The following is a 12,793-nucleotide window of genomic DNA, read 5'->3' as shown; positions in this document are numbered from 1 at the left end:
TACAAGAAACAGGGGTATTCACGAGATAAAAAAAGCATAATTATTTGTAGGTACATAGCTACAACTACACAATACATGTAATAATTGTATATCATACATATCTAAATTCTTCATCGTCCAACCGTATATATTCTCGCGTTCCCTTGGGTCGTAGACCAACATTCTATTTGGGTCACTCGTTCACAATAGCTAGTTATTAATTGAATAAAGGAGAATATAAAATGTTATGTTTTGCTAAATACGGGCTTTACTATTTAAAAGGTTCTTTTTGCATTTTTATTTAAGTAAATATAAACCCCGGCGGTGATTGCGCCTATGTGCCACAACCCTGACCAAAGCTGGCCACACTAGGGTATGCCTGCGCCGTTTTGCCTGTACAGTTCAACAGCCCCCAGTTCGTAGGAAACTGCACAGTTGAAAGCCACATACGCTCCTTTTTAACCGACTTCAATTTCATAGAAGGAGGAGGTTCTGTATTCGGTTGTGGCTATTTTTTTTCTATGTACGTTCACCGATTACTCCGACATTCGTAGTCCGATTTGAGTAATTCTTTTTTTGTTTGAAAGGAGCTACCTCCAAGTTGGTCCCATATTAATTTGGTTCTGTTCTGATGATGGGATCCATGAGGAATTGAGGGAACTCCTCAATTTTTAAAGGCACATGCATGGTGATTTGGGTGTTTTCTTAAGCAACTCGAGCAGTTTCTGCCGAAAACCACCAATTTGATGAAGTAAACCTGATGATGATGATTGTTATGATGATAATGATGATGATTTTTAACCGACTTCAATTTCATAGAAGGAGGAGGTTCTGTATTCGGTTGTGGCTATGTTTTTTTTTTCTATGTACGTTCACCGATTACTCCGACATCCGTAGTCTTATTTGAGTAATTCTTTTTTTGTTTGAAAGGAGCTACCTCCGAGTTGATCTCATTTTAATTTGGTTCTGTTCTGATGATGGGATCCATGAGGAATTGAGGGAACTCCTCAATTTTTAAAGGCACATGCATGGTGTTTTGGGCGTTTTCTTAAGCAACTCGAGCATTTTCTCCCGAAAACCACCAATTTGATGAAGTAGACCTGATGATGATGATTATTTTGATGATAATGATGATGATTTCTTTAAATGTAAGTATGTTCAGCGATTACTCCGGCACCTGTGATCCGATTTGAGTAATTGTTTTTTTGTTTGGAAGAAGTTACCTCCAAGGTGTTTCCGTATTATTTTTGGTCCTGGTCTGATGATGGAATCCATGAGGAATTGAGGAAACTCCTCAATTCTTAAAGGCACGTGTAAAGTGATTTCGGTGTTTTCTAAAGTAAATCGAGCATTTGCTTCCGAAAACCACCAATTTGATGTAGTGCGACTGTAGCCTTACCATGAGTATGACACTACCCCCAATCAGTAGCCTTACCACGAGTTTGACATTGACATATAACGTCTTCGTAACTTACTTTTTATGCATCTCGCTCGTACTAATATGCCAGTACGAGCGAGATGCAAGAAAGTAAGTTACACACACGCTAGCGAATATATCAATGTCAAACTCGTGGTAAGCTGGTAAGGCTACTGATCGGGGGTTAGGGTTAGGAGTTAAGGGGTCAGGGATTAAGGGGTCGGGGAATGGCGGTTGAAGGGTTGCTCGTTCAGGGTCGAGGGGTTCCTGGATCAGGGGTTGATGCGCTGTGAGGTTGAGTGATCGGGGCGTTGAGGGATTGGGTCAGTGGCGGGGCGGAGGATGGATTTAGTGTAGTAGTGACAGGAATTATAATTTCCCAGACGGACTCGAGAAAATTCCTGATTACATATTTATTAAAGTAATAGGTACACGAATTTAGTGTTAAACATGATCTTGTTTTTCATTCATGCGTCGCGCTATTAACAATGCGTTAAAACTGAATATGGAAAAATAAAAACTTTTTACAAAAAAAAGCAAACCGACTTCAAAAAGGATGAAATAAAATATTATCCTTTTTGAAGTCTATGCGTTACCAACTGACATGTTTGAAGTCGGTGCCAAGCCAAGTAGTAACAATACCAGTCAAAAATAATCAGCTTTATGGCTATAAATCCCATCAGAACTGTACTAATAACTATTATAAATGTGTAAGTAATTCTGTCTGCCTCTTTGTCGCCTTTTCATGGCTAAACAACTGAACCGCTGTAGGTGAAATTTGGCAAGACGGTAAATTTATTGAATTGTTTTATATTTTGAAATGTAGTCCTCTGGATAAGGGACGGGAATTTACTCAGTCCCAATCTCACACTTGCGTGCTATAGACTGTTCGAGCATTAGTAAGAAATGCTCTGTAAAAAATACGACGGAATAAAAATGCATTATTTGGATTTCCACTAATGTGCTGACAAACATGGTACAGACTGCGCCAAGAAGGTTTGATCGTGTGTTCAATAGGCACATCCTTATCGAATCGCACCAAAATCATGGTATGCTTCAAAATTTGGCTTGGCACCGACTTCAAACATATCAGTTGGTAACGCATAGACTTCAAAAAGGATAATATTTTATTTCATCCTTTTTGAAGTCGGTTTGCTTTTTTTTGTAAAAAGTTTTTATTACCTGTGCAGTTGAACTGTACAGGCAGAACTGCGCCAGCATACTCTAGTGTCTATGGCCAGCTCAAGACTTGATGATATGTGAGACGTATTATTATTTTACGCATAAGTCATTGTAATACGTTATCTTATATAAATTTCATTATTACATTATTATCATTCATATGAATTACAATCATATGAATTACAGTACCTATTAGAAATTATTTTTGAGAAAATTATTATACCTTAATCACTTTTATTTAAGGGCCTAAGATAAGGTTTAAGGTTTAAGATGTTTATTTCTCAAAAGATTACAAGAATAATCACTTCCTGAGAAATACATGTTTACACTAACATAAAAGTAAGGAGAGGGTAATTAATAATTATACAAAAATTTACAAAGCCAATTCTAAACAACTAAGATAACTAAGTATACAACTATCTAAAACTATTGTATTACTTGTTAAAAACAAAGCGGGTAGATATAACCAACGAGACATGCATGCGTTTCTACTAAGTAGCATTATAACAGGGTTGGTTAAACAAGACTAGTAACTAGTGGTTAACCGTCGGTTACGATCGGTTGGTTAATTACATTAACATTATAGTTTATACAAACATAATATTATGTACATTATTTATCATTGTTTTTATATGTGTATAGGTATTAAGTTTATATTTATATTAATTTATAGATTTTTACAAAGCTATAAATTAAAGATGCGGTTCAATATCCTCTTGTAACAAATTATTTATACAGATTTCATAACCGACATGTTACATTTGAAAATCTCTTAGCTTCAAGGAGATATTACATGAAAAAGAGACGGGGAAAGGGTAACACTATTCATCAGTAAAGGCTTTCTAACCACATTAATAATGATATTAGTCCATTTGATAGCGTTATCCCATCGAAAAGATCAATCAAATGAAGGGTTTTAAATAAGCCTTAAATAAGCACCAAAACACATTTCAGTAATATGAGTTCTAATCTTGTATGTTTACATTGTCGCGGGAACGGATTTAGGCGAGGATAGCAATGCGTAGTTTAGGTCTAATTTATTGATAAAATTGCGTGTCAACGAACCTCTGTTAATTGAAACCCCGGTTTCCTCTACTGCTACAACACGCTCGAATACACTGTTTTGTTCTACATTACACATTTTTAAAACAACAAAGTATGAATAAAAAAACGATTAGCTGTCACGACTTTTCCCTTCACATTATTTATAAAAGTGCTCTCCTACTTTTCGTAAAGCGCTTGTTCACCTTTTTTAATTTTTCTTTGGTAGTGACAGACCAATCTTTCTTTTCAAAAGGCGACAAAGGGATTTTGTAATTAAATTCGTAAAGGATTCGCCGGTAACGAGCAAAGTTCTTAGCCTCAATGAATGTAATTTTGAAAAGAAATCCTAACTTCTTCAATTTATGGATTGCAATACTGGATTTACCCATTTTATAAATTTATTTATTTAAAAAATATTTCAATTTGAACCTACCTAAGAATAGCTGTAAAAAAGTAATGAAATAAATGTATTTGAATTTGCAGTTATACAGGTTTTACTTAAAGCATAAAAAGTCTTAAACTTCCTCGTTTCCATACATTTTTAGAATAAACACAAAAACTGCTCTGATCCAGCACGGCACGGGTTACGAGATTTTGTCTTTTGAAAATGCAAATTTGGCTTCTTAAAACAACATAGGAACTGAAAACTTTATTGTTATAATAAAGCTCCACACAGTTTACCTAGCCTCAAAAAGATTTAAGGGCACCATATTATGAACTCAAATCTCAGAAAGGAAGTTAACCGCGATTTCGGCTAGTGTAATTTATTTAATCCAAGTTGTTCGTTTATTAAGCAGGGGGTAGATTAACACCGGGAGCTTAACGTAAGATGTGACTTCTCCCCGCTCTCCCCCCAGGGCCAGGGGTTCGCGTGACGCAGACAGATAAGCTAATTACTTATTGTGATTTACAAACTGGTTCTTAGCAAATTTTATACCTAAATTTCAGAGGGCAATTGTGAATAATGAGTAAACGTCGTCCACCACAATGGCCCCAATTAACCGGACAATTTAACTTTTTAATTGCGAATTAAGAAACCGGAGAGTGCTAAGGTTGAACACGGTCTGTAGATTTTATTGCCATTTTTTGCTTAGTAATTTCGTTCAGTTTTGAGAGACTTCAGCGCATATATTGAGAAACATAGGTACAAAAATATATTAGAGAGGTACACTGGAGCAGAAATAAGTAAGTTCAATAGAGTGCTCACTCTATACATCAGTTTCCGTACATAACAAGCTGTGTGGAAGGTAAGGTAAAACGTATTATTAATAAGTTTAAAACTCGCTTAAAAGCTTAAATCTTATTACAAATAAGTTTTTCCAAATCCCGCTTAAAACTTATCATAAATGGGTTTTTAACTATAGGGTCAGGTGGGGTAAATCTATTTCATTCCTATTCCATTTAAAAAGAAGTCTACACAGAAGGGTTTTTTTTAATGTACATAATAGGAATTAAATACAACAACTAAGACTAATGGCGACTACAAATGAGGCCGGATAGTCGGCTTTCCCGACTAGTCAGTAACATATATATATCCCTAGTAAAAAGTATTTATTTTAGTGCCGTAAAATGGGGTGAGTAGGGTCAAAACTGAAATTCAAACCTCGATTACATTTTATTTTTACATATGAAAACTGAATGGTGTATATAATAAGTGTTCCGGACGTTTGTATTTTAGTTTTATTTTATTTTGGATAGTTCCATTTCATAACTTTCACGATAAAGAGGAAAACCCACCTCACCCCGTAGTGCCTCGTATTTGGGGTGAGAGGGGTTTTCATACAAAGGTGATTTTGGAAGATTGTTGGATTGATTTTTTTTATTGTGCGTATTACTATAGCTCCATTTTAAATTTGAATACATTATTTTTGTAGCAGTAGCCTTAAAATCCCTTCTCACCCCCCTCTCAAACCTTCTCTCCCCATTCATAACCCACCTCTCCCCGCGAAACCTACTCACCCCGTTTTACGGTATACAATCATACAAGCATGATTTATAACAATAAATACCCACTTATTGTCTACATTTTAACAGATTTAATGTGCGATCTGCAGCCACAGTTGCAATAATATTAGGTACACCAAATACGCAAAAATCACCATGCTACGTGCAGTCGGTATCGTCATTCATTTTACTATGGAAATTGACAATCAGTCCGACGCCTTTAGGCCGCTGCAGTTGTGTCGGAGCAGTAGTACGGCTGCGGTCAGAAATGGAATGTTACCTTAAAATGCATCATGCATATAATTATAATTAATGATTAAACGAACTTACCTGAAGTGAAGTTCTATCATAATTATACGAAGCGCCTCGTCCGAAGAGATTAGTAACTGAAGATATATATACATGTAGTTACGCCGGTAGGTGTCACCACTCTGCACTTAGTTTGGAGTTATTTTTTAAATTTTTATTTTTTAATAAGTGGGTATGCCTAGAATCCACCTCCTGACCGCCAGCGCTCCGTCCCTTCATTAAGTTGAGAGAAATATTTTTCATATATAGTAGTACATACATTGATTGATGTATTTTATATAAGATAGTAAGGGGATGAGCAAAGCGATGGGTGGGAGGGAGCTATGTTACTAATCTCTTCGGACGAGGCGCTTCGTATAATTATGATAGAACTTCACTTCAGGTAAGTTCGTTTAATCATTAATTATACTTCGCGCCTCGTCCTCGAGATTAGTAACTGAAGATATATATACATGTAGACTTTGAGAGTAATATTTTTCGAAAAATCATCAATCAATGACATATACATATTTATAATTATAATTATTAGACAATTTATACTATAAAATGTCATTGTATTTATGTGATACCCAAAAATTCTACAGATTTGTAGATATGTTACTATAACTATAGGATCAGGTACTATAGGCAGGATGTTAATCTTAAACACTTTTAGTACCATTATATTGCAATCATTTATTACATAAACGAGAAATAAATCACATAAGTGTAAACTGAAGTCGCAATTAGTCATTATACTAATTGGTACAATTATCACATTAAACGCCTACATAAGATATTGTAGGACTATATAAAAGTTGTTTATTAAATTATACAAAATTTTCATCCTATAACTATTAGCTACTACAATTTTTCGGTAATTAAAAGAGGTAATTAACCTTGAAAAATCAAGTATCCTTTTTTGCTAAACATATTCCTAATAGCTTAGCAGTTTTATACAATCAACCGATACGGGATAAGTTTGATTTGATATCTTTTTCATAATTTATTTATTTAATACAGAAAGCGCCTTTAAAATGGGCCTTTGGTTAAACTTTGCAAAAGTATTGGACTGTCCGCTCCACCCTGCGGTGTTTCGAATGGCGTCGACGCTGACGCCTCGCGCTTGCGCGTGCGACACGGCGGCGTGCCGCGTGCTGTGCCCGCTGAACGCCGCCGTGTCGACCCCGCACTCGCTCAGCGTGCGCTTGATCCATCGGCTGAGCGTTTGCGAGCCTACTGGCTTGTGTGGCTTTTTAGTAGCGATGAACAGGCTGTCAGATTTTCGTAAGGACTTTGTTTTATTCATGTAGCAAGAAAGCGCTTCCGCTGGACATATGGAAGGGTTTTCGCGGAAAAAGGGTAGATATATAATAGGTTGTTTACAACCAAGTCTTGATGTTTTTAAAATATCTGGAATTTGAATAGATATACATTCAGAAGTTATTTCAATGTTTTTAACATTAATTTTTGAGATTGTTTGGACTCTGTGAGCAGTAGTGAGAGCCAGCAATGTAACCGTTTTGTTTGAAAGCCTTTCAAGGTTTAGTTTATCGTTAGGAAACCAATCGCTCAAATGATTTAATACAAGATTTGTATCCCAAGTTGCATTGTACTTGGGCGTCGGAGGTCGTAGACGAAAAACGCCTTTAAAGAATCTCTGAAGCCTGTCATCATTTGATAATGTCGGACCTAAGACTAGAGATAAGGCCGATCTACAGGAGTTTAATGTACCATATTGACTACCTTCATTAAACAGATTGGTCAAAAAATAGACTACTGTCGGAATAGACGCGTCATATAGGTCGACTGAATTATTATTACAAAACTGCCACCACTTTTTAAGACAAACATCATATTGTTTTATCGTGTTTGGTGATAGGGAAGCTATCATAATGTCTAATGAGGATGGTGGTAGGCTTCTTCTCGATAGCGCGACCCGCACAATATCCCTGCAGCCAGGGTAATCGAGTTGTGTATTCGTTGGGAACTGGAATGAGAAATTAAAGCATTGCTACATGGCTGAAATGTTATGACTTCGCTAGCAAGGAGACTTTGAAAGACAGGGTACCATGGTTGTGTTGGCCACAAAGGTACGACCATGATACCCGTAGCTTTATCTGAAATAATCTTCCGAAGAGCTTTCAGTACAACCGAAAAAGGTGGGAAAGCGTAAAAGAACATGTCTGTCCAGGCTACGGTAAACGAGTCTACCGCATAGGCATCAGGGTCTTTGTGCCAGGAAATGTATTTTGCGCATTTCTTATTTATACGACTTGCGAATAAATCAATGAACGGTAAACCGAAATTGTACACTATCCGATTAAAAGCCCAATCGGCTAATTCCCATTCTATATCCGGATGTGATCTCCTTGATTCGTAATCGGCTATGATATTATCGCGGGATCTTATATAGGATGCAAACACAAACAACTTTCTTTGTTCGCACCATTGCCAGAACTCCCTCGTAACCTGGGTAAGGTGAGGGTATTGTATACCACCCATTCGGTTAATGTACGCTATCGCGGTAGTATTATCTAGTCGAAGGAGTATCTGGCAATTGTACAAATCACGTGCGTAAATTTTTAAAGCAATAAATGCGGCAAGCAGCTCTAAATAGTTGATATGATTTTCTCGTTCAGTACTAGACCATTGGCCGCTTGCCGTATCACCCCCACAGGCTGCCCCCCACCCCGTAGTTGAGGCGTCAGAAAATATTTGAATTCGGTAATTATCTGTGCGAATGCAACTATGGGAATTGTCGATATTCATTAACCACCAATGTATGTCAGGTAGGATTGACTCGGGTATACTCATTGTACGATTATAATTATCGTGGCCTTGTAGGTTAAGGAACTTGCACCGTTCCAGTTCCTTCGTGTACAACCATCCGTACTCGATAGCCGGGCATGCGGAGACTAGTAGGCCGGTGAGTTTTGCTAGCTGTCTAATCTTGCAACGTTTAATTTTTAAAAACAGTTCTAACTCAGATTTTATGCGCGCTCGTTTTTCAGAAGGTAAGCTAAGTCGCAAACGACGCGAGTCGATAATCATTCCTAGGAATTTGCACGACGTCATAGGCGTAAGCATACTTTTCTCTTGATTGATAATAAAGCCTAATGAAGTCAATAATTGTGCTGTTAATTTTATGTTTTCTAGACATTGTTCGTAACTTTGACTAAAAAGTAACCAATCATCGAGATACAGGGTAGAGAGGAGGCCTGCGGAACGTAGTAGTTTTACAATAGGTTTTGTGATTTTTGTAAAAATATAAGGCGCAGTGTTGAGGCCGAACGGTAAAACGTTGAACTCGTACATTTAATTTTCATAGATAAAACGTAGGTATTTTCTTGATTCCTCGTGAATTTTTATTAAAAAATACGCATCTTTCAAGTCGAGCGTAGCCATAAAGCAATCCGGAGTTAAAAGCTTAACAGCTGTTCGCAAATCCTCGAGCTTGAAATGGTTAGTTTTAATAAATGTATTTAACTGTTTTAGATTGAGTATAAAACGCATTTTTCCGTTCGGCTTCGGCACAAGAAAAATACTGGACACAAATTGGCCGTCACAAGGATTACACTCGGATATAGCACCTATTTGCAAGAGATTATTAATGGCATCTACAAAATGTGACTTCTCTACATCAGAATATTCTGGCAGTGAGGGCAAAGAATGTTGAACAACAGTACTTGAGAAATTGATTTTATAGCCCGCTATCCATGAAAGTATGGTGCGGTCATTAGTAATAAGCGCCCACTGTTTATAAAATAGTGATAAACGGCCGGCGTACTTAACTGTTTCTAGTAGTAGTGACGCGGCGGGGGCTGGTGCGCGTACGACGGCCTGTAGTAGCGCGCGGGCGGCGCCGGGGGGAGCTGGGGCGGTAGCGCGCGGGGAGCAGGCGCGCGACCCCTCGGAGTCGGAACCGACGGCGGCGGGCCCGGCGGCGGCCTGCGCGGCGCTGGGCCTCGGCGGTTTAAAGGCTGCGACACACTGGATTTCACCCTCCTGTATTGCGCTACGGGTTGCTTAGGAACAGGAGCTTTTATCTCTCCGCCGGATTTAATCATGGCTTTCGCTGATTTAAGCGTTTCCGTCAAGTTTTCGCCAAATAGGCAAGTGTCTATCTTGGTATTCACCAGATGGTCTTTGAGATCTTTTTTCAATGAGAAAAGTATAAAATTGCGTCTGGTTACGCTGTCTGCGTATTGTAAATCGCACAAAATACGACCGAGGTCTATAAGTTTTTGTAACAGGTCGTTATTTTTCTCTTTCGAATTTAATTGCGATGTAATTATTTCGCTAAGGCAAGATATTGCGCAAGCCATTTCCTTTTGCTTGGACTCGATGCCTTTGTCTCGTTTAGCAAAATTTTCTGAGATGGCAGCTTTGATCTCAGGGTTTAACTTTGGCGCGCCTATTTTCACGCAATTAGCAGGTATTAGGTATTTACTAAGGAGGTCTTTACGGATTTCTTTAGTTATACCTTCTATGGCTACATGTGTAAAACGGGTAGCTATTTCTGCACGTACCTCTTTGCCATATATTGTGGCCGACGAGGGGTCATCTCCCAGAATTTGTAATACATCATCGTCCAAATCGATTATGTCAGCGACCTTATTATCATCGGCATGCTCAACAGTGGACGTGCTTGTGCCTGGTATGGCTATGGCGCTTGCGCCGGCTATGGCGCTGGAGCTGGTGCCGGCTATGGCGTTGGAGCTCGTGCCGGGTACGGCGTTGTCGCTTGTATTTGTCACGGCCTGTGTGTTGGTCTGTATAGCGCTTTGCTGAGCCTCAGTAGGCTTTATCAAATTTCCAACAGAATTCTGAGGTTCCTCTATAGGACTATTATTGGCCTCAATAGGGTCTCCCTGATACTCAGCGCCATTATATTGGTCATTCTGACTGTATGGACCGTAGTTCAGTTCATAATCCGGGTATTCCGGAAACCAATCATCTGGTCGTAAAACCGGTGATGCTGAGAACAAAAGCAATACCTACTTAGTTTGCTTTCATATTCATATACTTGATTTAAAACTTTTTAAAAACAAATTATGAACCTCTTCACGACTACAATTAAGGCAAACTGTACTGGTATATTATAAATATATAAACTATTACCCAAGTACTATAATTAAGTAAGTAAGTACCTACAAAATCTATGACTTTATTTTTTACTCATAAAACTCAAAAATATTATTACTTATTAATATTCTAATCATCTGAACTGAACCAGATAACGCATGTTATCCCTTCTTAAAGTTAGGTAACAATTCCCAATGAATTGTACGCCAACCGTCATACCATGCGTCGACTTAGCCCCAACGGCTAATCGGAGTGCATTCATGTATGTACAAGTATGAACTCGTATTGTGGTTTTATACAGTCAATATCTTAATTTTTTAATAGATCAGACATTTAGTTAGGTATCAGTCCCCAATGAACTGAACGCCAACCGATGCAATTTGTACTTTGATTTATCACCAATGGATAAATCTGAGTGCACATATACCTAGGTTTAATAACCTTGGTCGTTTTAAAATTTGCACAAGCGAAAATTAAAAAGACTTACCTGTTTCTTGTGGTATAAATTCCTCATTGGAACCACTGTGTGACGAATCACTTTCACTATGTCGTATTTTACGTTTTAATTTTCGAACTTTATGCAGTAGATGATCAATGTCGTCTTCGTATTTCTTAACACGTTTACGTTTCGGCATTTTGCGAGACTCCACGAACAAGAAACTTATTTAATTTAAGAAGTGACTTGAGTGGTCGAGCACTAGAAAGCGTATGAAGGGACGGAGCGCTGGCGGTCAGGAGGTGGATTCTAGGCATACCCACTTATTAAAAAATAAAAATTTAAAAAATAACTCCACACTAAGTGCAGAGTGGTGACACCTACCGGCGTAACTACATGTATATATATCTTCAGTTACTAATCTCGAGGACGAGGCTCGAAGTATAATACAAGATAAAGACACCCAAACGCGCGCTAAAGCTAAATACGGCTCGATTCGGGAAAATAATTAGAGATTAACTAGATACGATATAGTAAAAAATATGTGACGTTCTATGGCAAGAGGTACCTTATGGCGGCTGGCGCCGCGATTCGGGAGATGAATTAGAGATTCACTACATATGACATAGTAAAGATATGTGACGTTTCACGGCAAAAGGTACCTTATGGCGGCTGGCGCTTACGTCGCATAGCCTTGCCTAGCCTATGTCAATATATCTAGTGAATCTCTAATTCATTTCCCGAATCGCGCCGATAATAGGTACCTACTCGAAACATAAACGAACTCGAGTAACAAACCTACAACTTTATTTTCAATTTGCCGGGCATTGGTTTAGCTCAAGATCGTGCGAATCCCAATAAGCAATACAACAATTGCCATAGACAATATGAATTTGTAAGCTACAAGTAAGCATACCTACGCAATCGCACGCCATTAGAATTGAAAACATTACAAATAAGAATAAATAAATAGTCATAAATATTCGAAAAGCTAAGTGATACTTGTGGAATAAATCGAGCGCAGCAGGCGCAATTTAATCCCGGTTCATTTCTTTCGGTGTCCCCGGGAAAGTTACCTGTTTCGACGAGCGACTTTCCCGACTTATCCATACAGAAACTTGAGACTACCAAACATAAATAAGACCGCGTTAGCCGCTCAGTCAGCCGGTCAAAGTAGGTAGTGCGCCTTCGTACTTAAGTTGTACAATTACATTAGGTACTTATGTATTATTTAACTTAAGATGAAGTGAAGCGTAAATAAGTAGGTATTTTTACCTACCTAGCTCAAATAAAAACCGGCTAAAAATTTCAACGTCTACATTCTCGTATAATAAACGTATTTACTGTTAATAAAAGCGTACGGCTAACCCTACTGTATCCTAAGCATAGCGCGAAACAACCCTGGGGGCCGATTT

The 12,793-nt window shown here is 38.1% G+C and overlaps 2 protein-coding genes across 2 annotated transcripts in view; one reads left to right on the top strand and one right to left on the bottom strand.

The window, feature by feature from the left end:
• Positions 1–12,793, top strand: part of LOC134805132 (lachesin-like) — an 84,491-nt gene that overhangs the window by 12,918 nt on the left and 58,780 nt on the right. The gene's annotated exons all lie outside the window — the stretch shown is intronic.
• LOC134800450 (uncharacterized) lies at positions 9,655–11,456 on the bottom strand. The gene is made up of 2 exons (XM_063772914.1): positions 11,430–11,456; positions 9,655–10,854 (listed from the first exon to the last, which is right to left on the bottom strand). The coding sequence occupies exons 1-2, from the start codon at positions 11,454–11,456 to the stop codon at positions 9,655–9,657; spliced, it is 1,227 nt and encodes a 408-aa protein (XP_063628984.1).

Source organism: Cydia splendana, chromosome 2 (assembly GCF_910591565.1).
Source record: "Cydia splendana chromosome 2, ilCydSple1.2, whole genome shotgun sequence".
NCBI lineage: Eukaryota > Metazoa > Arthropoda > Insecta > Lepidoptera > Tortricidae > Cydia > Cydia splendana.
Note: the sequence above shows the minus strand (reverse complement) of the source record. Positions and strands in the feature narration are given on the sequence as shown.